We start from the raw sequence: 25,511 nt of genomic DNA on the forward strand, positions 1-25,511 counted from the left end.
GAGCTCCTTCAGCTTCTCGATCATCCAAGTGCCCTGCTGGTTGTTTAGCCAACTTCCTGCTTCTGATGTACTTAAACATTTTGCTATTACTTTTTGAGTTTTTTGCTAGCTGTTCTTCAAACTCCTTTTTGGCTTTTCTTATATTTTGACATGTAATTTGACAAAGTTTATGGTCCTTTCTAGTTTCCTCACTAGGATTTGACTTCCACTTTTTAAAAGATGTCTTTATCTGTGTCATAACCAGGAGTGTTTACCAGGACCTGGTGACAAAGGGGTTAAGTAATATCTCCTGTACTTAGCCTGGTATTGGGTGGTCAGCCAATAACAATGCAGGTAGGAATTTCAAACTAGAAAAGAGGGATTTTTCTCTCTCTTCTTTGTTTGAGATTCTGAGCGGTTTCTCCCACATATTGAGGGAGATGGGAAACACTTTTCTCTCCAAGAACAGACTTTTTACAATGTGTAAGTCCATCAGGATTTGTCGTTTTCCTTGTTTGGGGATTTGAAAATAATGTCTTAGCTGTTAATTGTTTTTTTCTTTTATAACTAAGTCTTTAAGCCCAGGTGGTTTCCCTGAGTATATCAGTTGGTGGCTCTTTCCAGCTAGTCACTTTACTATGCTTGTAACTGTAGTTTTGTTTTGATAATAAATGATTGGGTTTTTTTTCCTCTAATTAACCAGTATTGGTTGATTTTTGTGACCTGGAAGGTCTGTCTGTATCTGCATACCTGACTGAGGGGTTGACTACCGCAGACTGCAGCTTGGTTTTCCTCTTTTCTTTTTCAAGCTCTTTTGGGGAAAAAGAGCTTGGGGTACCCTGGGGTTGGTTTCAAGTGTCCACCCGTTTTGGGGTTCAAAGCACTTGATGATGGCAGCGGATTCCCCAAAATCTGGGTATTAGAATTTGGCGGGAGGAGAGGTTTGTACTAGAGCCTGTAGAGGCAAGCTTTTGAGTGCTCTTGTGGGCCCCCCAACTCCTGCATTCGTCATACTGGAGTGGGGTACAGCCTTGACAATCTGTGTCTGCTTCTTTTACCTGGTTAAGCCAAGCCACGGTGGCACATTTTTGGTTCTCTTACTGTGTTTTTTAATCCGGGGTATACATTTAAGTTGGACCTCTATTATGGTGTCTTTGCAAGCAGCATGGACGTTTTTCAGAGATTTTACTTTTGTCACTATACCTTTTAATTTCTGTTTAACTTCCTCAGTTTTGTGTAGTTCCCCTTTCTGAAAGTGTTGGGCTGCTGACATGTTTTTCCCACCACAGGAATGTTAAATTTTATTACATTATGATCACTATTTCCAAACAGTTCAGTTATATTTACCTTTTGAACCAGATCTTGTGCTCCGCTTAGGACTAAATCAAGAAGTTTCTCCCCTTGTGGGTTCCCAGAGCCAGTTGCTCCCAGAAGCAGTCATTTAAGGTATCAAGAAATTTTCTCTCTGCATCCCATCCTGAGGTGACGTGTACCCAGTCAATATGGGGATAGTTGAAATCCCCCACTATTATTGAGTTTTTAAAAATTTCTCTCATCTCTTAGCACTTCATAGTCACTTATCACTGTCCTGATCAGGTAGTCAATAATATATCCCTACTGCTATATTCTTATTCTTGGAGCATGGAATTACTATCCATAGAGATTCTATGGAACATTTTGGCTCATTTAAGATTACTTCATTTGATTCTACATTTTCTTTCATGTATAGTGCTACTCCCCATTTTCTTTCATGTATAGTGCTACTCCCCCATCAGCATGACCTGTTCTGTCCTTCCAATATATTTTGTATCCTGGTATGACTGTGTCCCACTGATTGTCCTCATTCCACCAAGTTTCCTTATGCCTATTATATCAATTTCCTCCTTTAAATGCTTTAAGAAGCTCAGCAGTGGGAAGCCTGGGAAAGAAGTGGTAGAGTCAAGAGGACAGGTAAAGACAACAAGGCCCTTGGTGAGAAGCTAATACTTTGTGTGCATCTGCCCTGCTTATAGCTGTGCCCAATCACAGGGCTGCAGAGAGCAACCAGCCGGGGTTGAGAGCACAGCAGCAGCAGAGGTCCCAGACCTACCTGATAATGTACAAAGTAAATCCCCCATAGTGACGGTGCTTGGATAGAAAATCTTGAATAGAAAACTTTAGATATAAAAAACAATTATTCCTAAAAATGTTTTAAGAAGTCAAGAGGCCTACCTTGAATAAGCCCCCCCAGCTGAACTAAAACACAAGAGTATCTAGCGCTGAACACTGGGTTTGAATGCAGTTTGCAGTAACTCACACCCCCAGCGTCCAGGCTGCTGTGGCCAGTAGCTGCTGGGTAAGTGTTGGGTTCTCAGCCTTACTGCGGGGTCCATTTATTTTTGCAGCAACTACTGCTCCATATGCCAGCCTAGCAAAAGGGAAGGAAATATAGAACAGAATCAGGCTTATTTCTTCTGTTGTACTGATATTGCAGGGTCGCTAGATAAAGCAACACAAATGTTCATAATGGCTTTTCATGAGCAAAGGTAGCTGCTATTCTGGGCGTAGCTGCACACTAGCGACTACATAGGGATGTTACTTAAGATTTCATGTTCATCGCTGAGGTAGAGACACGCAAACATCTACACCTGCAGTAGACTTCTCTCATTAGAAGAATCAGGTTGTTAGCTTTTCCTGACACCCTCTCTATGTACAATCAATGCCACTGGCTGTGTTTTAAAACAAGTGCATGTTGCAAACTGACATTTTCAGTTACCCATTTCCTTCTCTGCAAAGCTTCAAGTGGGGAGAAATTCAGATGTTGTGTTTCCTTCCAGGTCTAGTTGCTTAGATGCTTGGGTAGCAGAGGCAGGTGGGTTGCATGGGCTAGACCATGCTGCTGTGTGGGTGAGAGAAGCCTATGGAAGGTATGGTGTAAAACAGCAAGCTGAAGGAGCCTAGATGGACATGCTTTTGCTGAAGATGTTTTTAGATGAAACTTGGGTCAGGATGCACCGCTGTAACCGTCCAGCAGAGGGAGTTTGAGCCAGAAAGTGGAGCCATCCCAGGAGTAATGGGCAGGCTGCCAGTGGATGTCTACATGCAGGTGAGAGGGCAGAAGGGGATGCCTAGCTTTCTGCTTTGCAGAGTTCCAAGAGGGAGGTCTTTCTCCAAGATCTACCCCTAGCTCTGTCGTCTAGGGAAAGAGCCTTTAATGGGCTCCGCAGGCCTCACTCATACAAGCAAGCAAAGCCTTTGAGCTGTTGGCACCAAACTGAATGAACAGGTGGTCAGTCATTCACCTCTAGGTGCCCTTTTTGTATGTCTGGGACTTCCCCTCTGAGAAGATGTAAAGAGGATGGAAACTTCTGCCTCTGAACTGGGCCACTGGGGACACACTTATCACCAGTGACTTCCTGGCAGACTAAATAGGGAACACTGGAGACAAGGGTGTACCCCAGTCTGCTGATGGAGAAACATTGTGGTTCAGGACCAGAAGTCCAGAACCACTTGAGTTTGCCCTCTGCAGTCAAGACAGTACTCACCAGATGGTCTAGTCCCCTTGAAAACACTCCAGTACCCACCTTGGCAGACATGCAGCGTCCCAGGACAGGCAAGTTGGGACACTGTGCAACAGCCTCCAAGCCCGAAGAACAAGAGATGGACGAGTATCTTGGTTGAACTGACACTGTGGGCTGTACTACTGCTGATGCATCTTTTTGTGTGTGTGTGTGTGGGGGGGGGTGTGCGCAGGGGGAAGTTAAAGCTCTAGTTCAAGAGGAATGTTTGAAGCACTAATCTCTAGTGCTGTATAGGGGATAAATCCCAATCTCAATGCACTTGCTGTAGGCAAAGGGAATGCTGAAGACAGCTCTAAATCAAAAGGGACTCAGTCTGAAGAGAACTGTTAAATAGCACACCAGTCCTTTCCAGTTCTTTAACAGCCATAATATTAACACACAACTTGAGGGAGAGCTCTGTTGACTATTACCCCATTTCCCAAACTGACCCAAGAGATGGGGGGAGTCAATCCCTTCCCGCAGCAGCTTTAGGGGTACTGAAATTTACATGCTGACAACTTCCTTCCTTATTGGTTCAGATCTACAGCAGCTGATAGGACCTTCCTACCACTCCAGGGGAAGAGACTTATCTATTGGCTCTTGGCACCACAAACTTTGCAACTGCTATAAAAAGCATTTATAACTTCTGAGCAGGAACTGGAAATTTCCTCTGGATTCCAGATACTAATTGGTAAGCAATTTCCTAGCAGATAAAAGGAAGGTCAGTCAAACATAGGCGATGTGTGAGTTTCCTAAGCAGAGATCAAACTCTCATGTCTAATATCTTCCCCCTCCCCAGCTAATGTTTTTATTAAAGGAGTGATTCTGTCAGACGCATCTTCCTTGCCTCCCTCAAGAATGTGTCAAGATTTCATTGTGTATGATAAAGAAGGAAGAAAAATCTGTACACAATGATTAGCCCTGATATTTTAATGGAAATACTGCACTACAGTCAAGTTTACAACATTTGTATAGAAATCATCACATGGATAGGTGGCCAAGGATCACATTACAGAATACAAAAAGCAATTTAACGTAAAAAGAAATCTTTGCTATTGTACAGGCTGGGATCAGAGCTTGAAGCTCAGCAGTCAGACATGGGGAGGGATGAAAGCTGTAGGTGAAAACCCTGCTGCAGGAGGAGATCTCCTTGGGTTTTATTGGTTTTTTTTCCTGGGTACCTTGAACAGCAGGAATCCCGCCATGTTAATCCCATTCCGCTCAAAGAACATGCAGGCACAGACTCTTGGACAACACACCCACAAAGCAGCAGCAGCTGTTACTTCCACGCTGGTAAAGTCTAAATCGTCCTGACTTCCACTTCCAAACCAGCGTTAACACACATTGAAAAGAAACACCTGAGGGTGGGGCAAGGTGCAGGGGAGCGTGTGTCAAACCTGTGAAATGGAAGAGGACACAATAGAACCCCCTTCCTGTCTGAACACAGCAAAAGGAGGGGAAACGGGACAGGTAACTTATTGCTGGCAAACTCTGAATACTCCCCAGTAGGCTCTCTCCTCCCTTCCCCTCTCTCCATAGGAGGCTCCCATTCATCACCATGGCTGGAACTACTCTCGTCCATTGGCTGCCAATGACTAGTGACCTTATAGGCCGTGCACTTTCAACACTCCACTCTCCCAGATTGCACAAGGGCTGGAGCAATCGCCCCCCCCACTTCTCGGAAAGTAAGCAAACTCAGTTCTGAGAGGGGACAGCCAGCTGGCTTGAAATCCCTGGGACAGATTGAAGTGGACTTTGAAAAGCAGCAAAGCTGCATTCACAGCTCCCCAGCTGGATGATGGAGGCTGTCTGGGCACTACCGGCAGCATCGCTTTGTGCAAGAATAGGATGCCTCCTTTGAGGAGGAGAGACAGTGCAGTTGGGTCTGTCGTGGCTTACAAAGTCCAGGCCAACTTGTCTGAAAACCAAAATCTTCTAATGCTTAAATATCTGCCAGCACTAAACGTCTATGCTTAAAAAAATATATATCCCATTTGTGGATTTCACTAGTGAAATGCATAACACGGCCTGCCCACCTTGCCTCTCTCTCTGTCTGTCTGTCTCTCTCTCTCTCACACACACACACACACACACACCACACACACAGAGCAGCTCTAATCAAATACTGGTTTGGTACTTAGGATGTTTTCTCCAATACTGAGAGGGAAAATACATAAGCACAATCAACCCCATCTAAGTAGCTCAGCAATGCTTCCCAAAAGTGAAGGTTTTCTGAGCTGGAAGACCAGGTGGATAAAAGTTACCCACACACACACACACACACACACACACACACACACAAATTAAAAATTATATAATATATATTTATATCTCTTACCAGGCTGCTCAGAACATGGCCATGTTCAACACACACACACACACACACACACACACACACACACCCCCATACCCACACACCAACCACACACCCACACACAAAACACACACCAACACACACACAACCTCTGCCTTCTCCCCTCAGATTGTGAAGCCAATAATAAAATGTTCAAATGTCCCCTCACCCCGCTGCATGCTGCATGGTGCCTTTCAGAACAGGAACAGGGCCGGGGGTGAGCAAGTGTCTTCCTTAGTAAGAACAAAGACGTATTTTTATTTACAAAAGAAAGGAGAGAAAAATTTCCACACAAAAGCACTACAATGATAACTCCCTTTGGTAAAAAGTGTAATAAATGTCTCCATAGGTTTGTGTGTAGGTACTAAATCTCAAGCCACCTGGTACTATGGTACACAAGAAGCTGGTACAGTTATGCTAGCACATCAAGCATACTTCCTTTAATAAAAAACAAAAATTGACAATATGTACATTTATTTACAAAAAAGGAAGGAGAACATGTTAAAATTGTGTGGTTTCTGCTGTGTGTGTGTGTACGTGTGTGAAAAGCTGGTGCATGGCACTAGGAGAGACTAGTAAAGAAGCAGGTACAAAACAGTCCCACTGGCACTAGAAAGGACAGACCAATCCGAACCAGCTGAACCAGGAGTCCAGCAGGGTGACAGAGTCATTGAGAGTCCAGGAGATGGTGTTCTTGAGAGCTGGACTGCAGAGTTGGTGATCCCAGGTGAGATCTCGGCAAACCTGCAGCAGCCTAACAGAGGAGAATCCAGGTGAGAGGCACCTCTGGGTCGTGACATTTCTGAGTGTGTAACTTTAAACGCACCACTCTGTCAGGATGCTTGCAACAGCCAGTTCTCTTCCCTGGAAGGTCAGACCATTTAAAAGTTAGTCTCAAAACTGCTGGTGTGTACGAGCTAGCTGCACTTCTCTAGGATCACTCGGTTCTGAAAAGGGTCCTTCCCTCCACAGTGCACGCTGAGATCAGAGGCCTGTTGGCAATAGTTCCAGCTTAGGTTTGTAGCAATCCGTGGTCCTAAACCGAATCCCGCTGGTGACAGGCTGTACCAGCTGCACACTAGTCAACTGGCCATGTTACAGAGACACACAGTGAGGGGAGAAAGGCATCTTCCTCATTTCCTTGATACGCGCACACACACACCCACAATGTGATCTGCCCTCACACATGGACTTTACGGTGTCTTGAATACTGAGCCATATTTGACACGGTACTTATTAATGCTCACAAAGTGCAGGGTCTCTGTATCACAGGTGGTGGTACAGGGCACCAAACCCTCCAACCCTTCTCCCATTAGCCACTTGTTTGTCTCAGCTGCCATTTCACGGGTCACATGCTCCTTGGTCCATTTGTCCACCCAGGCCTGGAACCTCTGGTGCAGCCGCTTGCTCACTCTTTCATGGGACTGCAGAAATGGGAAGAGAGAAAAAATAAATAAATAAAAGGCTCTAGCCACCAACATTCAAGATCCCTAACGCTTAAAAAGAGACGACAAATCCACGTCCATAGGCCAGCAGATTCAGGAAGTTCAGCTCTGCTGGGGAACTGGAAATACAAACACTGCCCCTTGCTGAGTGACCAAGAGACAGCGTCAGTAAGTTGGAGGCGGCATATGAACAAATAGGCACAGGCAACCTTATTCTCCAACTGGGAATTCTCAAAAGCCTAGTGTCAGTGAAAATTAAGATTGTGAGATCAAGTGCTCAGAAGTCAGACAATTAAAAAAATCATCAAACTCTAAACTTATAATGTTAATATGGCCACTGTGTAGATCCTCTACATTGTATGGAATGGATTTGTGTTAATGATCAAAACAGTGACACCAAAAAAAGTACACATGCACTAGGGCAGAACTGAATACTGCAACAGAAGTAACTTCTAGAAGTCCCTGACTTGACTAACTGATTATAACACTCAGACTGCAGTACTGCTAAGCTTTTCATACATCGATTCCCTGATTAATGCCAGTGTCAGGCGAGGAAAAATTCTGTTCAGCCTTAGATGCAGGTGTTTATAAAAACCAATACAGAAAGTATCTTGTATGCATACAAGAATTGCAGCTGGAGCAGAAGAGGGGTAGGCTGACATGGACATATTCCTTCCCAATCTCCCACAATGCAGGTGTGGGTGCTCACAAAACCCCCATGAAAAAGTGATTTTGGGACTGAAACAAGAGCCTAAGGAATTTCAAACCAAGAAGGAATCTGAGTAAATTTAATAAAGGTTAGTGGACATTTAACCCTAACTTAATGACAGTGGTCAGTCCCAATAACTACTATACACATTCCCACAGCTGTGTTGTTCTATTAGAATCTGGACACTTCAGTCCTCAGAAACACATGCATTGTGACATTTTCAGGGTAGAGTGATCTAAATCAAGGCAATTCACATCACCAGGTAGAAACCCTTGATTTAAAATAATCACTTTTAATCTTTTCCATTTGTATTTCATCTATTTTCAAAAGAAAGATGCACTCAATTGATAACCGTTAAAACATCTTGACGTACAACTAAATAGAGCCTTTATAATAGATTTGGTAAATCTGTTTGCTACCGAGAAGTGTCCACCATAATTATACAAATTTAAGCAATTAGAATTTAGTATTTTCAGATTCTTATTAACATTTTTAATAGGTTAGAAAATGGTGAATGACATATTGCTTATTCACTAGGTAATTAACTTTTTGCTCATATTTTGTGGCAATCTGCATTAGAATGGTAACTAGAATTTAAACAACAGTATCTAAAATTATTTGCAATTAAAACAACCTCAATATATAAACTTCTTTAATCAAAAGAGGTTTCATATTGACAAATTAAACAGATGAATTCACTGAATTAAAGTGATTATTTCAGGTCGTTCTGGGAATTTTTTCAAATATGCTTAAGTGAAAGTGACTGGAACTTAAATTTCTAATTTCACCTCTCTCTCTGGAAAAGACAACAGTTGGTTAGCCTAAGTAATTTTGGAACCTCTGCCATATTTTTCATAGAATCATAGGACTGGAAGGGACCTCGAGAGGTCAAGTCCAGCCCCCTGCCCTCAAGGCAGGACCAAGCTCCGTCTACACCATCCCTGACAGATGTCTATCTAACCTGTTCTTAAATATCTCCAGAGAGGGAGATTCCACCACCTCCCTTGGCAATTTATTCCAATATTTGACCACCCTGACAGTTAGGAATTTTTTCCTAATGTCCAATCTAAACCTCCCTTGCTGCACTTTAAGCCCATTACTCCTTGTCCAGTCCTCAGAAACCAAGAGGAGCAAATTTTCTCCTTCCTCCTTGTGACACCCTTTTAGATATTTGAAAACCGCTATCATTTTGAAGCATGACCTCAAAAGTAAGATGCTTTCCCTGACTTTTTCCTTCATGTGGAAAAGAGCCTTTAATTCCAAGGCATTTTTGTTTTTAAAGAAGGTCATGGATTCAGGTGATTTATTTTTTATTTACATGTCTCATTATCCTCTAAGTTTTAGCCTTACCATATTTTGCATTAAATTCAGATTTCATTTTAAACAGGCTTATTTATTTATTTATTTAAAAAGAAAGATCTTTTCAGTAACAATATTTTTTAAAAAGGATTTGATTTTTAAATAAAGTCTTCCATTTTTACCCACCCTGGGCTGTAACAGTGGCATCACTGCAGCTACTCTGATTATTACAAATGCAGCACTTTGAAGCAGCTGGGTTATTCGTTTCCAGTGCTCGGCTGCCTGCGAGAAACCCTAGACTCCCACTCTCAGGGATGAGACATCTCCTTCAGGAGAGGAACTTGGAAGCTATTGCAGAACATGTGTCAGTTTTCCACCATTCCAGTTCTTTACTACCCCTTCCCTGCCCCTCCCCTTTAAGGGCCACCCTAAGAAGAGCGATAGCAACCCAGGTAAGGTGCTCCTACACAAGAAACGTGGAAGTTAACGGGGGGGGGGGGGGAGGGTTGGGTTGGGAAATACAGAGATAGGAAAGGAAGGGTTACAGCTGAGGGTTATTCAGAGGAAGGTTAAAGTGCCCAGAGGATTAAACAGTTTTGTGTCCAATCCTCAAAGTAATATAAAGGCTACCAAATGCTACAGCCCCCCCCCTTCAAAAAAAACAAACAAACAAATAAACACCTTTATCTGACTCTCCCTGAACCTCTTGCTCCCGAAGGGCATCTGGGGAAACACCAGCTGCTCATCCCATTGCTTTCACTCAAGTCCTACCTGCTGAGCACGCAGCAGAGCGGTCCTCCTGTACATGTAATCCTCCGATTTGATCACGTACACCATCTTATAGGAGTTCAGTTTGAATTTACACTCCAGTTTGTCCAAGCTCTCCACATTCTCCATGGACTTCTTACTATTTCCTTCCTTCCCCTCCTTCTCCTGCTGCTCCCGACCACGCTGACACTTACGGATCCGCCTCAGGTTCCTGTAAACCAGAGAATCCCTGCTGGGATTAATGCTCACTCTCTGCCCACTAGGCTGGAGGTATTTGGTGGCTCCAAGTCAGCCCTTCAGAAGTCAAAGGGTTGCTCAGAGTGGAACGGTCACAAATTAAAGCAGTTTAGGCTCAGGTGCCTCCCAAAAGCCACCCCACTGCTCCGAGGTATTTACAGAGCAGGAGGGCCTTTCGAAGCTAGTGTGCAACCAACCTCCCTGCTAATGAAAAGCAATTGCAGCACCTTCTGCACTCAGCAAGAGCACTACGGTAAGCCAAGGTGGGTTTGAAAGAAAAAATGGGGGTGAGGGCTGGTGACTCCCCAAACCTCTGACCTCCCTGCTGCCTATGGACTATGCCCCCTCTCAGCCATGGGAGAGCTAGAGCTCGGGGAGGCCTGCAGGTTCTTGGAATAAGCAACAGCACCAGTGTCTGTCTACACTACGTTTTCTGAAATGGCCAACTACTGAAAACAAGCAAGAGATGGTAACAGCCAACACGGTGAGAGAGTACGAGTTCTTCCCTCTGCTGATATGGGTACATGAGGTCTGTACGTCACCACTCACAGCCACAGCTCATTCACTCACCTTGGCAGGAAGACCGGCTTCTGGGCCAAGTGTTCCCGAAGTTCGGGAGAGGTAGAATCAGAGTTGACGTACCGCTCTACATAGTCTGACCAACGCTGAAATGGGCACAGAATGCAAAGAGTTAATCAATGTTTGCCAAATTCAACCATCTAAACCCAACTCCCAAGGGGTCAGGCTGCAAGTTCTGTGGACCAAAGAAAAGCAATCTCTGGAGACTCCCTGTAGGCCCCACTCACTCTCCTCCCCATGGATGGATGGATGGATGGATGCACCAGACGGTCTTGTTTTTGACACTATTAATATAAGAGATGCCAACAAGGATTGTTCAACTCAATTCACTGAGGCCAGCAGGTCACATAATGAATGTGTCCTATAGGACTAGAAACAGGTGATAGTCTATAGCAACTGAAACAGTGACAGCTCTGCCATCTTCATCTCAAATACCCCTATTTAAACTTTACACACTTAATGGCAGCAGCTGAACTCTGAGGATCATCTGCTCTTACCTCCGCCTCCACAGGGTCATCAGAGTTCTCCTCTTCGGTGTCCAGCAGCTCAATGGTTAATTGGACCTGGCCTCTGCTCTGAATGAACATCAGCTACAAAGCAGAATGAGCAAGGGGACTTAGTAACAGGGACAAGGAGACAATCCACTAAACTTCATGCAATGGACAGGCATAATATTGTCCCTTTCACTCTGTAGAGAGCAAATGCACCAGGGGGCGGGGAGGGGGGGGGGAAGGGAGGGTGAGAGGAGAGATACAGGCCTCAGCTACACAATCTGAACACAGGAACACAAAAGGAGTTTTGACAATGAGTGGAAAGTTCTAAATCTAACAGAGGGCAAAAAGAATAAGGATAAAATAAGTTATTCTACATCTAACAGCAGAAGAGAATTCACAGATAAAGAATCAGGACACACTTAAAGAGAGTTGGAAGAGAAAAGCATGAATTGTCACAGTGAACAGCCGATATTTTTATCAATTCTGATCCATTTGTGCAATTTCTTTACTTCCCTGCTTATTTGGAGACTTAGTGTGAGAGCAGATCCCTGATAAATACTAAAAAAGCATTAGCAATGAATTTCTTTTTTAAAGATGGGCCTGCCCACTTCTGATTTTACAGAGATGAGACATATGAATTGGATTTTCACTTTGTGTCAGGTTTATTTAACATGTAGATGGCAAATATTAGCAAGACTGTCACAGTCAACCATAGATGAGATGGGGAAAAAGTCAGAAGGCTTCAATGACTCATAACAGGAGAGAGTGAACGAGAAAGAAAGATTAAAACCCTAATGACAGCAACCAATCAGTACAGTATCACTCTGGGATCCTGAGAAACACAAGGAGAAATCCTAATTTTATTTCCAGTATACTTATAGTTGGGATTGGTCCTGCCTTGGGCAAGGGGCTGGACTTGATGACCTCCTGAGGTCTCTTCCAGCTCTATGATTCTATTTATTTTTCCATCTTTCTTGCAAATGTCCCATTTCTGAGGAACTCTGTACAGAATAAAAGCTTCAGACAGGCAGCCGAGTTAGTCTGTAACAGGAAAAACTTAAAAAACAAATAGTCTAGTCTAGTAGCACTTTAAGGACTGACAAAACACCCCGGTATACTCTGGTCATCTGAAGAAGCGGGTTTTGCCCACAAAGGCTCCTGATACCATCTACTTGTTTTAGTCTTTAAAGTGCTACCAGACTATTGGTTGTTTAAGTTTTTCTTTATAGAATAGTTATCCTGTTTTTCTGTATGTTCTACCTTCCCTGTCTGGATTTATGCAAGCTCTGTAGACCGACAGTCACTGAGCAGGTACTCAACAGCTCCACCAGGCCTTCTGGCGAGAGCTGCGGAGCATGCAAGTGTCTAGAGGTCCTTGGGATAGTTGGTTTTTACCTTGAAACAGTTCTCGTCCGACATGAGCTGCTCAGCTTTGCGCTGGTATGCGGCCTCCCCAAGGGTCCGAGATGACTGTGAAGACAGCAGGCCACCAGTAGCACCATTGCTATTCTCCGACAGGTAAAGGTCTGTCACCTGCACGCAGATCTCGTCACTCACGATGTGCTGAAGCTGGGAGCAGGAAGGACGTGGAGAAGAGGAGTTAACTTTAAATGCCCCTGGACATGGTGCACTGTATACTACAGAACGCCCTCCCTTCCTCCGTCCAAGTCAGATGGGATTTGCACTAGTGTCCAGTGTGGACAACCTGCCTTCTGCAGTCAGGCCCTAGGTAAAACAGAACACGACACACATCTCTAAAGCTTCTTCATGTGGCATCACACACAGTCTGACATGAACGAAAATGAGCAAGCAGGGTAGAGCCTTCAGCATGTGCCTGCACTTCTCTACTTGCAGGTTTGCAGGCAAATTCATATGTTGAAGGCTACAGATGAGCAGGAAACCTTTGTGTCTCCCTTGGATACATATACTCTGTGGCAGAACCAGTCAGATTTTCTGTTCTTTTCCACTCCACACCATGCAAGTCTCAATCAGCAAAAAGATATGTCCATCCATGCAGATTAGAGGTGAAGACACTCTCAAAAATTCCTGCTTTAAATCTTTGTCTATTCAAACCATAGCAACATAAATAAATAAATAAAATCTATCCATCTAAGTATAATAATTGAAAAGCAATTATTTAGGTTACAGACATGGCAGACTCTGTTACTGAGGGTTATTACTACACCCCCTAGAAAACATTGTGCCCTTTACAATAAATAACGGTGCTGGAAAAGTGAAGTTATGTGTGTCATATACAAAGTAACCAGCATTCCCTATAAGCAGAGTGCATGGGCAGCCACTCAGGAAAGAATCAAATGCTGCCCAGCTGATTAGCCAACTGCCCACAGCCAGCAGCATGTGTATGTGTTGGCTGCGCACATCCAAACATACTTCAGTGTACATACTTTTTTTATGCTCATTGATGGAAAAAATTAGAGGGAACATTGAAAGTGACTAGGGCTAATCTTCAAATAACCATTATGAAGGAAATGTCCCACAATGAGCAAAAATGTAAACCACAGAGATATGTGGCATATGTCCATGGGAAGGGCTCGTTAGGCAGTTCTCTTGCCATGAAATTGATACACTAAATCCAAAGATTTTGTTTGGGATGGGGAAATTAAAAATAATTAAATCAAATTTTAATTATTATTTTCCCAAATTCAAATAAAGAGCCTGTTGGATGCCAATTTTCTATCAAAACTGAAATTAAACACTTGTTTAAAAATTCTGCCTTTATACCCTAATTTGTGCTTAGCAAATCTCTGCAGAAATGGGATCAGCAAAGTAACCAGAATGTCAGAGTTCGTATTTGGGCTTTCAGAGTGAAAATGACAACTAGCAGCTGAAGTCAACAAATACACCAGCTTCAAGAACCAGCTGGCATGTGTGAAATCCAGAAGGAAGTTTTCATTCAAAAGAAATACAGAACCTGCTCAAGAATCCTTCCAGTTTTGGTTCTTGTGTTTACAGATGCTTCAAGCTTTCTAAGAAGCATAGTACACTTCAAATGTGATGCCATCCGACACCCACACATCTTAGTTTGCTGCAGTCAGCCTGCCTTAAGAATGAGGCTGCAACACACCTGAAGAGTCACACACTAGGTAGACCACTTATTACAATGCAGCACTAGCAGCACTGGTTTTCTGAATGAGGAGCTTTATTATAATCCCCCGATTGCTGGATCACTTAATGATTATCTCTAAAGCACCTGGCATTGGCCACGGTCTGAAGACAAGATACTGGGCTACATGGACCATTTGTCTGACCCAGATTGACCATTTTTATCATTTCAGACACACGCTACAGTCTAGAAGGAACCATGTGGGCCCATGTTATTCCTGTCCTCAAGACTGAAGTGGAAGTGTGTTTTAAACAAAATCCTATCTTGCTATTGGAATATGCAAATTTTTGGCTTTTTATACATTTACAGATCTTCAAAAACTGGAACTTTAAATACTGCTTAGCACACTTCCTGTAGCAATTTCTTAGTTAAAGCAACATTAGGTGGGGAAGTGTTGTTTATGCCAATGTATGTAGGTACCTCTGAAGAGGGAAGGCAAAGCACCACAGGTAGCTGGGTAACCAAAATATCTGTACAAATCTTTTTAAACCATATCACTTAAATAGATTAACACTTATCCTCTCCCATCACCAGAAATATGTTAGACAGGAGGAAACCCCTGCTGTTCTCTTCTCCTCTCTGAAATACATCACACAAATCCATTCAATAACCCTTGGGGAGTTGTTCTTCTGTGGGAAAGCACCAGCTATACATTCTCGGTCACCCAGACACCACCTTGCTTCCCCCTGGCAGTATGCTGCAAGTCACCTGTCTAACAATACTCTGGATCAGCTTGTCCATGGTGAAGGCGATGTAGGCATGAATGGTGAACATCTCCCGTAGGGAGTCTTCATACTGGGACGAATCCATGTTGCCATCTAGCAGGTTCCGCACCATGTCCAGGAAAGCTGGGTAGTAATCCTCCACGTCAATATCCACTAGAGGAAGAGAAGGTGCAACATGAGCCTCATTGTAACACACCTCCAAGGCGCTTCCCACAGGCCTGCTATGAGCTCTGGGAGCTCAAGGGCCACACGCTGAAGGCTGTTGAGGAGTTGACGAATTACCAGAATGGTCTATAAATGAGGGACAACATTGTAAGACTTTAAATGACAGCTCTTCAAATTAATGCCAGGTTTGTAACCCCTGGCAGAGGCCTCACAGAGAAGGACAGAGGCAGTAAAAATCTCAGAACCCAAGAGGTTCTCGCTACCAAAACAACAGTCCGCACAGCACTAAAGCAGAGACCTCACCAAAAGAGACACAAAATGCATCTGTTGCACATTATGATTAAACTAGCCAATTAGCCCGTCATAAGACAGGATTTTCAGGTCTCTCCTGAGCCTCCGGTCTCCCTCTCCCGCTCCCCTCAGCTCTCCTCCCCCTCCCTGCCTCTCACTCAGGGGACCACAGAACCCAAATGGCCGTTTGGGCTATGCACTCCCTGTGCTGCATGCGGGGTGTGGAGCCCAAACAGTCGCTTGCGCTGCTTGCTTCCACGCGGCGGCCGGCTGAGCAGCGCAGAAGTTAGCCGAGCGCCATGGCGGGAGGCGAAGGGGTGCAGGCTGGTGACATTCACGGCCAGGGGACAGGGCTTGGAGCTGTTGTCATGCCGCACGTCACCGCCCCGCCCCCCTTCGCCTCTCACCATGGCACTCAGCTGACTTCTGCGCCACTCAGCCGGACCACCGTGGGGGGGCAAGCGGCGCAAACGGCCTTCGGGCCCCACACTCCCCATGCAGCACAGCCCCCCCAAGAGGGAACAGCCAGCATTTCAGGCAACAGCGCCCCCCAGAGGGAACAGCCAGCATGCCAGGCAACAGCACCGCCCAGAGGGAACAGCCAGCATTTCGGCATTACAGAGACACAGATACTGGGCTACTATATATATGATGCTATTTAAGTAGCACCCATAGGTCCCAGATTATATCTGGCCCCCCACTGTGCCTGGTACCCTACAGACACATACCCAACAAGGCCTTGCCTTGAAGAATGAGGTTAAGAGCTTGGGGGGAAGCAATTTGCCCAAGGTCACATAGTGACTAAGTGGTAGAGCTGAGGTTAGAACCTTGGTGTCCCATGTTTCAGACCAGCGCCTTAACCAGCAAATGGCACACACAGAAGTTGCCTAGCCTAACTGAATGGGCAGTGCAGTTTCTAAAACCTTGTGTGTGCTGCAGCAGAAACGCAGCAAGATAGGGAAGCAAATGAAAAAAGCCATTCAGGGTACACCCAGTTTTGAACAGTCATCTACTGTGGTCTGGGCATCATGAGAAGATGGTTCAAACAGCTCTGCATCCCTCAAGGCCAAAAAAAAGACTCTTCACACCTCCTCCCTTGATTTAATCCAAATTAACTACTTTGCTTTGGTTTTAGCTGGGAGGAAAGACAGTTTAGTATTGTAGCTTTATTACCACTGAGGAAACCATCCCTGGGAGGAGTTTAAATACATTTATTTCCTGAGACCACTCAGATTACATTAATACTGCAAGGGTAAATGGAAGATCAAGAAGGCTCTTTACTGGTCTACATAGGACTGCTTTGACTAGGCCTGCCCTGCTCTCCTTCCTTTCATCAGCACCCCAGTTTAAAAGAACACACTTTTTTAATAGAAGAGCCAAAACTGACAGCTTTGCCAGTTGTCAGGGGTCGACTCCTCCATTGAGATAGTTTATAACAAGCTTGAGGCCAGAGCAGATTTTTATTTCTACCCAAGTCATAAATCCATTAGGTTAAAAAAACCCAACCCAATCCAAACTGAAAAACATTCAGCTGGCAAGGAATACTAAAGCAATATGGAATACCACGCCGCTCCCCTACTGTCCCACAAAGTAGGATGCTCCTAGTCCCAGTGTCAGGTCTAGAGCTCTCCTTCTTGGTAACATGCTGAGCTACATTCAGTGCCCACATGCATCCTGACATTTCACATTTTGGAAACTACTAAAATGCGGTGACTGTGAGACAGAATATGTAGTGGCAGGTGAGCAGGGAACACAGATCTCTCCGACACCAGGAAACAATTCAAGCACCTGTTCCACAGCTGCAAATTAAAGCAACCGTGTGTCACAAGTGTCCTCCCCTAACTCAGAACCAGGTAAGAGTATACTCACTGGGCTCTTTCAGTCGCAGCTGAATGGCTGGGCTGTCACTCTTGTCTCGTTTTATGCCTAGCACTTCCCGCTCCCACTCCCTTTCCCGGTTCTCCTCTTCAATTTGTCGCTCGGCCTGGGTGCAAATCCTCAGCAGCCGCAAGCACAGGATCTGGTGGAGCCGCATGAAGATGTACCAGTTGTTGTTGACATAGAAGAGGTTGTATGCTTCGTCCACCCCCCGAAGCTTCTGAGCTGCTGTGTTGCTGAACAGCAGCTTGGCTTTGGGGGGACTGTTCCCAACCCCATTGTGCTTTTTCGCAGCCCCAGTGGCTTCATCTACATCCATTTCCTCCTCCTCCTCTTCCTCCACGTCTGAGAGCTCGCCCCGCTGAGCAAACAGCAGGTCCGGAATGAAGTGGTACATGATCTGCTTGATTTTGTACTTGTCCTCTTTCTGGATTCCCGTCTGCCGTTTCACATGGTGAATGATAAGAGAAGCAGCATCCTCCAGAATTTGCTTGTCCTCATAGGCTAGTGACAGGTGTGGGCCTATGGGTACTCCGGCATTGTCTTCTGATGCCTGCTCTTGCCTCTGAAGGAGGAAGAAGAAACACACAGAGCATAAGTGAGTCTCACACATGCAACTTAAGTTTCCAAGACCCCCATAAAAAGCACCGCCAGTGAACTGGATTTCATGCCTCCTTAGAGCCCCAAACTCTCTCGGGGTTAGGACCAGAGTTCACACAACCCAGCTCAACACCCCAAGTTCTGGTGTCAATGGCCTACACGTATTACACATATGTAGCACACACTCCACATTTTGTCATCTCCTCCCTTCCTGAACTTGTGGCTGTCTTACCACAACAGCATCTCTGTGGCCAAAAAAGGTAAGTCATCAGTTCCCTCAAGTGCTAATTCAGTCACTCTGTAGCAACAGCCACCGCTCACTAACATGACCTGGCAAGCAATTTGCATTTTTTCCTTCTACCAGAACCTAGTGTCCACGAATGGCCTAGAGAGATACAAATGCTACACACTATTAATACAACCCAGCAGGAAAGGAGGGGTGGGGCTGGAGAGGAGGCGAGAGGCAGTCTCAGAGCTGGAGAGATGATCAACCACCACTATCAGTGACCACTTTACCTCATCGTAGATGCTCTCAATCTCATTGAGGAGGCTCTTTGACCTCAGAACCTTGGTGTCATTCTGTTTGAAGTTGATGCCCTGGTGATCCAGAGATTTCAGGTAATATTTCTCATTCTGCTCCCTCCAGACCTTGTTGAACCCTCGCTGGGCTTCTCGCCACTCTTCTTCTTTCATCTTTAACCTTAGCAGCGACAAAAACAAGCCGATGAGTTAAGAGATGCTGAGCTAAGAGAAAAGCCTAGAACAGACAGACTGGAGACAAGGCTTCTGCTCCGTAGCCACTGAAGCAGAATAAGTTTTCAGGAGTTCAAACGAGGGAGAATGTGCACAGCAACCTTCTCCAGAAATGGTCGTTATACCTTAGATTGGGTTGGGGGCTGTATTATTGCACAGGTTAAGCAGGCACACATTTGTGGACAGAGTCTGATAACGGAGCTGAAGAGGTCATCCAATAGACCATAAACCAACCCCCCCGGTATAACTCTGACGGAGTCCCAGAACCAGTTCTGGGTTCACTGACAACATCTTAGAATTCTGCACTGAGGAGGAGTTACAAATACCAGAAATCTCAGCTGTTGTAACCAGCTGGTCCAAAGAGTCCCAGGCATCTGTGATACCCCATAACTTAATACATGGATTTAACCACTTGCCAGACACTTCAGGGCTCTCAAGAGTCTGACACTTTTTATGACCCTGTAACTAGATATTCTTTTCATCCCATGCAACAGGGGCACACAGAATTCTGAACCTCTTGGCAAGCCTATCCCTGCCAGCTCTCTCCAACGAGGATGATGAAATCACATTACATACCTGGGCGACCTAAATACTTTGAGACTCTGGAATTTTGCAGAGATAATTGTTCAACATTCCAGGCGTCTAGAAGCATGCCGTCCCTCACTTGGCAATCCCTCCTCAAAACTGTATCCCTCCTCTGAGTTTCTATACTATATCCAGATCCCGGTGTCTAAGACCATCTCCTCGCAGTCTTACTTTTCTCCTTTCAGCTCTCATTTCTTTATGTCTAGTTTACACATTAAGCCCTTCCTCAGGTGAGGACTGGAGACCAGAGTACCCCAACATGACAACATAAAAGCCAATCCTTCCACACAGGAGTTCTTTTTATGTATTTGTATAATTGGGCCCAATTCTGCCGAGGGCATTAGGGAGCCACCATAATAAAGATTTGATAATCCACCACCACCAGTGCCGTAACTAGCTAATTTTGCACCTGAGGCAAGAATATAAAATAGCGCCCCCTCAGGAAACAGCGTCCCTAAGGAGCAGTCAACGTTGACCGTCCTCAGCACGAGCAAGGGCGCTGATGTGGCACGAGTGAAGATAGCTTAGTAGCTCCTGTCTTAAAATAATTAGTTTTCTATATTATTTTTCTGCGGCCCCTCAGCTATGGCCTAAGGCAAGTGCCTCACTCGCCTCGCCCTTGTTACGGCCCTGACTACAACAATGCTAATGGCAATCACTTCTAATTATCTCTTGTTCTGCATCGTTAAAGATGAATCTGGAAAGCAGGAACATATGAGGATATGGATACATCAAAATGCTGTTGCAGCTTCTTGCTGTGCAACTCCAGAACCAGCCAGGAGGACAGAGAAGCTATAAAGAATGCACGGATTAGTTTCCATTAATTTATGGGCCATCCTCTTCAGCCAGCTTAGTAGGGGAATGTTCTGCACATATTGCTTCAATAGTTCAATTCCCACCTTCTCTTTACAGCTCACCAACCATGCTCATCAAGGAACTGGGTGGAGAAGATCGCACTTCACTCAGGAGGGGGTGACACATGGGGACCACTGGGGGGGGGGGGGGGGGGGTTGGTGCTTGATCCACTTCAGTACTGATGCCCTCAAAGTTTTTGTTTTGTTTTGTTTTGTTTTTAAAGGAAGAGCTGGGGAAGTTCTGAAAGTCTTGTGCTAAGAGTCTAAGACAAGAGGAGAAAGTCCTGTGCATGTGGTACTAATGAAGAGTTCTTTAATCAGTTTTACATTTCCGTTTTCCATGAGAAGTTTGGATAGTGCCCACTATACGATTAATTTTACACTAACACAAGTAATAATGCCAAATCATGGGAAATACCTTTTCAGCACAATAGGAACAGCAACAGATGGGTTCTTCCTCAGCCCATCTATGATATCGGCCGCTTTGTCAGCATATATCCTCTGCAACGCCTTGCGGTGGATCACCTCTGATGTGCCACCCAGAGTGTTGTCCAGCCGGAATTTGGCTTGCTCCTCAGCAGACAAGCGGGAGAGTTTCTTCTGGATGGCCTCTAAGACTCTGATTGTTGCCAGGTTGGTCTCCAAGACAACATCCAGCTGAAAAGGAAGGTGTATTAGCCAGGGTTCAATAGTTTTTTTTTTTAAGTTAGTTCCTGGAAATTAAGGTCAGGTCTATACTATAGACCTATGCTGATGTAACTACATCACTCAGCATGGATTTTTAAATTGACCTCACCCCCATGTAGATGGCCTTTAGGAAATAAGATTTTCCATGTGTGGGAGGTACACATCTGACATCAATACAACAAAAAGGAAGTGATAAATTTTAGCACAGACAAATAATTGACGTGTTGACTTCCATTTGGAGTCAATCATTTAACACTCTGTCAATGTCATTTTTCTGACTTAACACAGGCATTTATAGGAAGTATCAATTATGTATCAGCCACTGAACAGCTTCATTTGAGATGCCTAAGCAGAAGAGAGAAAGCTGTGCCAAAGCTAGCAGACAAGTTAAAGTCAACGGGTTGGTGATCAGAAGCAGTCATTTAGATTTTGCTTCTTGTATTCAGAGCCTGAGCATAACCATGTCCACCGAAGGAAGGAAAAGTATTAACCGGATTAAAATGCAGCAAGAGAGAGAGTTAGGTTAGCTATTAGGAAAATGTTCTAATTATTAGAATAGTTAAAAATTGGAATAGCTTCCAAGGAAGCCTGTGGACTCCCCATCAGTGAAAGTTTTTAAGAACAGACTGGACAAATTTCTGTCAGGGGCAGTCTAGGTTTACTTGGTCCACTTCCATGCAGGAGTTAGACTTGATGGCTTCTTGAGGTTCTTTCCATCTCTACTTCTTTATGATTCTATGATCTTACAAGCAGGTGAGTCATGTGTAACCCAGAAAAAACAAATTCCAGGCAACAGTATTGTACCATACAATGAACCAGTTCATAGAGCTGCAAGTGTCCAAAGAAACGAATTGGGAAGTATTTCTACCTCAAAACGCTCATCCTCGCATCTGTAGATGTGTTCTTCATATTGTGTCTTCTTAGAGCTAACAAAGGTAGAATCCTCAGACCAGGAAGGGAAGGAGACCCAAGTATCATTCAAAACCTTAGGTAAAGGAGAAAAGTAAAAGACTGATATTTTCTGAGAGCCATTAGAGGAGCAGATACCCACATTTATGTCATCACACCTTCCTCTGACAAGAAATCTCAGATTCCCTATCTCCATGGTCTCTTTTCCTTTGTGAGCCACAGGACCCGATAGCCAAAACTTAACCATCTGGACATGCTGCAAAAGCCACTGATATGACCTGGGGGGGGAGGGGGGGGGAGGGAGAGAGAGAGAGCGAGCGAGAGGCTTTACCTCCCAGGGAAGTCAAGGAGAAGGGTGAAAGTTTTTCCTGTTGCTTTAGTTTTACTGGCTGAGTTAAATCAGTTTGATGAATCTCTTTATTTTAGGACACTGGGTTATTGTAAGCCTGATTAATTGTTAAGGTGCTTGTGTAGGGACTTAATATTTAAAACATAGATATAAGTCTAGTTATATGCTTAAATCCAGATTCTGGCACCTTAGCTCTAAGGTCCTGAGCAACTGGAACTTCCATCAATTTCAATGGGAGCAGGGGGTTTCTCAGAACCTCTGAAAAGAGGCCATAGCCAAGCAGGTCTGATAATTTTGGCCTGTTTTTCACAGATCCTGAAGTGAGAGACATGGAATCATTGAACTCTTGCAAAGAAGGGTTTGTAACGGTACCATCTAGGATATCCTCTGAGACATGTTACAATGAGGTTTCCAAATGATGCAATTGATTTCCAGCATGCTATTAAGAACCTATTTTACCATCAGTCCAATTAAATGCTTATCACTACAAAGAAACACCTCCCTTTGCAGGTAACAGGTCAGCTACATCCCATCTTTCCTTCTCCTTGGCATCACGTGCAAAGCCCTGTCTATCTCCCCAGATGTCATCTTTTGACAATAGACTTTCACAACCATGTAAGCAAGAGATTGAGCTGTGCTCTGGGGTTCTCCTCTTCTCCAGGAAATCCTCTTAATCCCCCTTGTAAACCATTGGGATTTTAGCTGACTTCCTGTAAAAATCCCTGCCCCACCAGCCTTCCTCAGCTAGATAGGCAAACACTCTGACCCAGCACAATTCCTGCATTGGTCAAAAAAGTTATATCAGAGCACTGCAAGGACTGGGAACACACAATGACTCTGCAGCACCTCCTGCTGGGAGATCAGAAAACCAAATTTCTGATCTGTAACCTGGACAGTTTCCTTACAAATTATGCATTCTGAGAACCCCATAAAGATTTTCTGGTGTACAGACACACTACTGAAATTCAGGGAATCTTATGGAGTTCTCAGAATACACAAATTGGTGAAGAATCTGATCTCATACACATACGGCTGGTAGCAGCTCTGCTACTAAGTGAGGCCGGGGTTCTGTGGAAAAAATAGTATGCAATCATGAAATTAAAGACTATTATAATGCATATGGGGGTGAATTAGGGTTACACTGGCAAGCTTTAGCATTTCCTAACTTCTGATTGCTTGACTTTGCAACTTTTCAGCATACTAGCGTTATACTCCCCTTATTACTCCTTTCTACCATCTATCACTCAAGTCCTAGCAGATAGAAACGGGCTCCCTCCAGCATGCAATTCCTCTGGTTAGAAAGCCTTACCTCTTTACACAGCGGAGTCCGCCCTGTGCACTTTGGCTGCTGGTAACTCTTGGGCAAGGCTCGGTAGCTGGAGCCTAGTCTCTTACAAGAGGCATAGTCTATCTCCATGGCAATCCCCTCTGTAGCCCGTTCTTTTGGAAATGTCTCCATGTGAACAGACTCTTTGTAACCCAGAAAGTTTTTAAACCAAGTGAACAGTTCTGGGAATTTCCTATGGGAAAAGAAACATACAAGAAAGTCATGAAAACTGAAGCAACGTAGAAATCAAATACCAGTGCTCTAAGGTATTGGGTCAGAGTTGCCACCTGGTCCAAGATGGCCCTTGGAAGTCACAACCCGGAGATGGAAGACTTTTGTCCACTCAATTCCACTCTGGGTGGCCTGAGAAGTGAATGCCAGTGCAAAAAGTAATTCTGTTTTCCTTGGATTGATCCTGCCTCTATTCATCTTGGAGGCTTTTTTGGGGTGGCAAATTCCTTTCTATCTGGGAGATGGTTATCATGATGTCGGCGATCAGAAGGAGAAGATACGATTGCCAGAACCCACTTCTTCTGTCCCAGAAACACAGACTCTGAGACAGTGAAGATATATGCAACTGCGTCAGCCTCTTCTCCCACAGAGCTGACAAGACTTGCCAGGAGCACTATGACAATATTTTCAAACTGAAGTCTCTGACCATTTGGGTTAGCTATGAAAGCCAGTTGGCTGGTCACTAACCTCAGCCTTAAAATGGATCATTACTTTCCTGATTGGAAAGGGATAAAGTTGAGAAAGGATTCTAGGACTTCATTTAAAGCAGCAGTTCCCAAACTTTTCGGCATCACGCCCCCTTTTTGATTTTTGAGAAACCCTCACACCCCCCTCCCAAAAAAATAGCAGCAAAACTTGGGGTGGGATTGACAGGGGGCGGGGGGCTCATGCCCCCCCAAAAGTTCTTCACGCCCCCCAGTTTGGAAACCCATGATTTAAAGAGTGAGCCTCAGAGCACTAAAGTTTAAGCACTAAAGTGATCTTAAAGAACCATATCCTTTTTCACCACTAGGTGGAAGATTTAGAAAATACCAGGGGACATGCAAGCATTGGTACTTGAAAACTGTGAAGTGGATTCTGCTTGTGAAAAACTAACCTTACTCTGAAGACTGATTCAAAACTAAAACCCACACAGGAAGAACTAGAAATGCTAGTGAATAATCACAGTTACAACATAACTGGTGTGACAGAAATTTGGTGGGATAATTTACATGAGTGGTTACAGGGGACTGATCACTCCATGGATTACCTATTCTGTTCATTCCCTGTAGAGCACCTGGCATTGGCCACTGTTGGAAGACAGGACACTGGGCTAGATGGACCCAGTATGGCCGTTCTTATGATATAACTTGCTGAAGAAAGTACATGCAGCGAAAAAAGGGAGAAGGTGTTGCCTCATATGAATATTGCATAAGGATGAGATACAAGTGGGAGGCAGACCTCTTGAAAATATCTGGGTATAGATAAAAGGGGTAAAGAAACAAGGGCGGCATCAAGGTAGGACTATTACAGACCAACAATACAGAAAGAAGTAATAGAATATAAAGAATTTTTTTAACCAATAAAATAATCGAAAACACAAGACTTGGAAGTGATGGGGGGACTTCAACTCCCCAGCCATCTGTTGGAAAAATAATACAGCAGGGCACATATTATCCAACAAGTTCTTGGAATGCTCGAGACAACGTTTTATTACAGATAGTGGAGAAAGCAAGTAGGGGAGAGGCTAGTCTAGATCTGAATTTGAAAGCGGAATGCAGCTTGGGCAAAAGTGATAATGAAACAAAGTTTATCAGGCTAAGGAATGGTAGGATGGAAAATAGCAGAACAACGGATTTCCAGAAGGTAAG

The 25,511-nt window shown here is 44.4% G+C and overlaps 1 protein-coding gene across 8 annotated transcripts in view; it reads right to left on the reverse strand.

Moving 5' to 3' along the window:
- Nucleotides 1-4,425: 4,425 nt before the first annotated feature.
- SIN3A (SIN3 transcription regulator family member A) overlaps nucleotides 4,426-25,511 on the reverse strand; it is a 68,375-nt gene continuing 47,289 nt past the window's right edge. For 6 of the 8 annotated variants that reach the window (XM_014575112.4, XM_014575114.4, XM_075897391.2 and 3 more), the window contains exons 11-21: nucleotides 23,632-23,842; nucleotides 21,933-22,049; nucleotides 20,796-21,034; nucleotides 18,702-18,885; nucleotides 17,577-18,150; nucleotides 15,235-15,404; nucleotides 12,798-12,971; nucleotides 11,406-11,498; nucleotides 10,900-10,994; nucleotides 10,096-10,321; nucleotides 4,426-7,295 (exon numbers count right to left, since the gene is read on the reverse strand). In XM_014575112.4, the coding sequence (XP_014430598.1) occupies nucleotides 7,065-7,295; nucleotides 10,096-10,321; nucleotides 10,900-10,994; nucleotides 11,406-11,498; nucleotides 12,798-12,971; nucleotides 15,235-15,404; nucleotides 17,577-18,150; nucleotides 18,702-18,885; nucleotides 20,796-21,034; nucleotides 21,933-22,049; nucleotides 23,632-23,842 (2,314 nt within the window). In that variant the 3' untranslated portion in view covers nucleotides 4,426-7,064. The remainder of the gene's footprint in view (nucleotides 7,296-10,095; nucleotides 10,322-10,899; nucleotides 10,995-11,405; nucleotides 11,499-12,797; nucleotides 12,972-15,234; nucleotides 15,405-17,576; nucleotides 18,151-18,701; nucleotides 18,886-20,795; nucleotides 21,035-21,932; nucleotides 22,050-23,631; nucleotides 23,843-25,511) is intronic. The other 2 variants (XM_075897393.2, XM_075897394.2) reach the window with 2 other exon arrangements.

This window comes from Pelodiscus sinensis, chromosome 14 (assembly GCF_052426305.1).
Source record: "Pelodiscus sinensis isolate ZL-2025 chromosome 14, ASM5242630v1, whole genome shotgun sequence".
Classification (NCBI taxonomy): Eukaryota; Metazoa; Chordata; order Testudines; family Trionychidae; genus Pelodiscus; species Pelodiscus sinensis.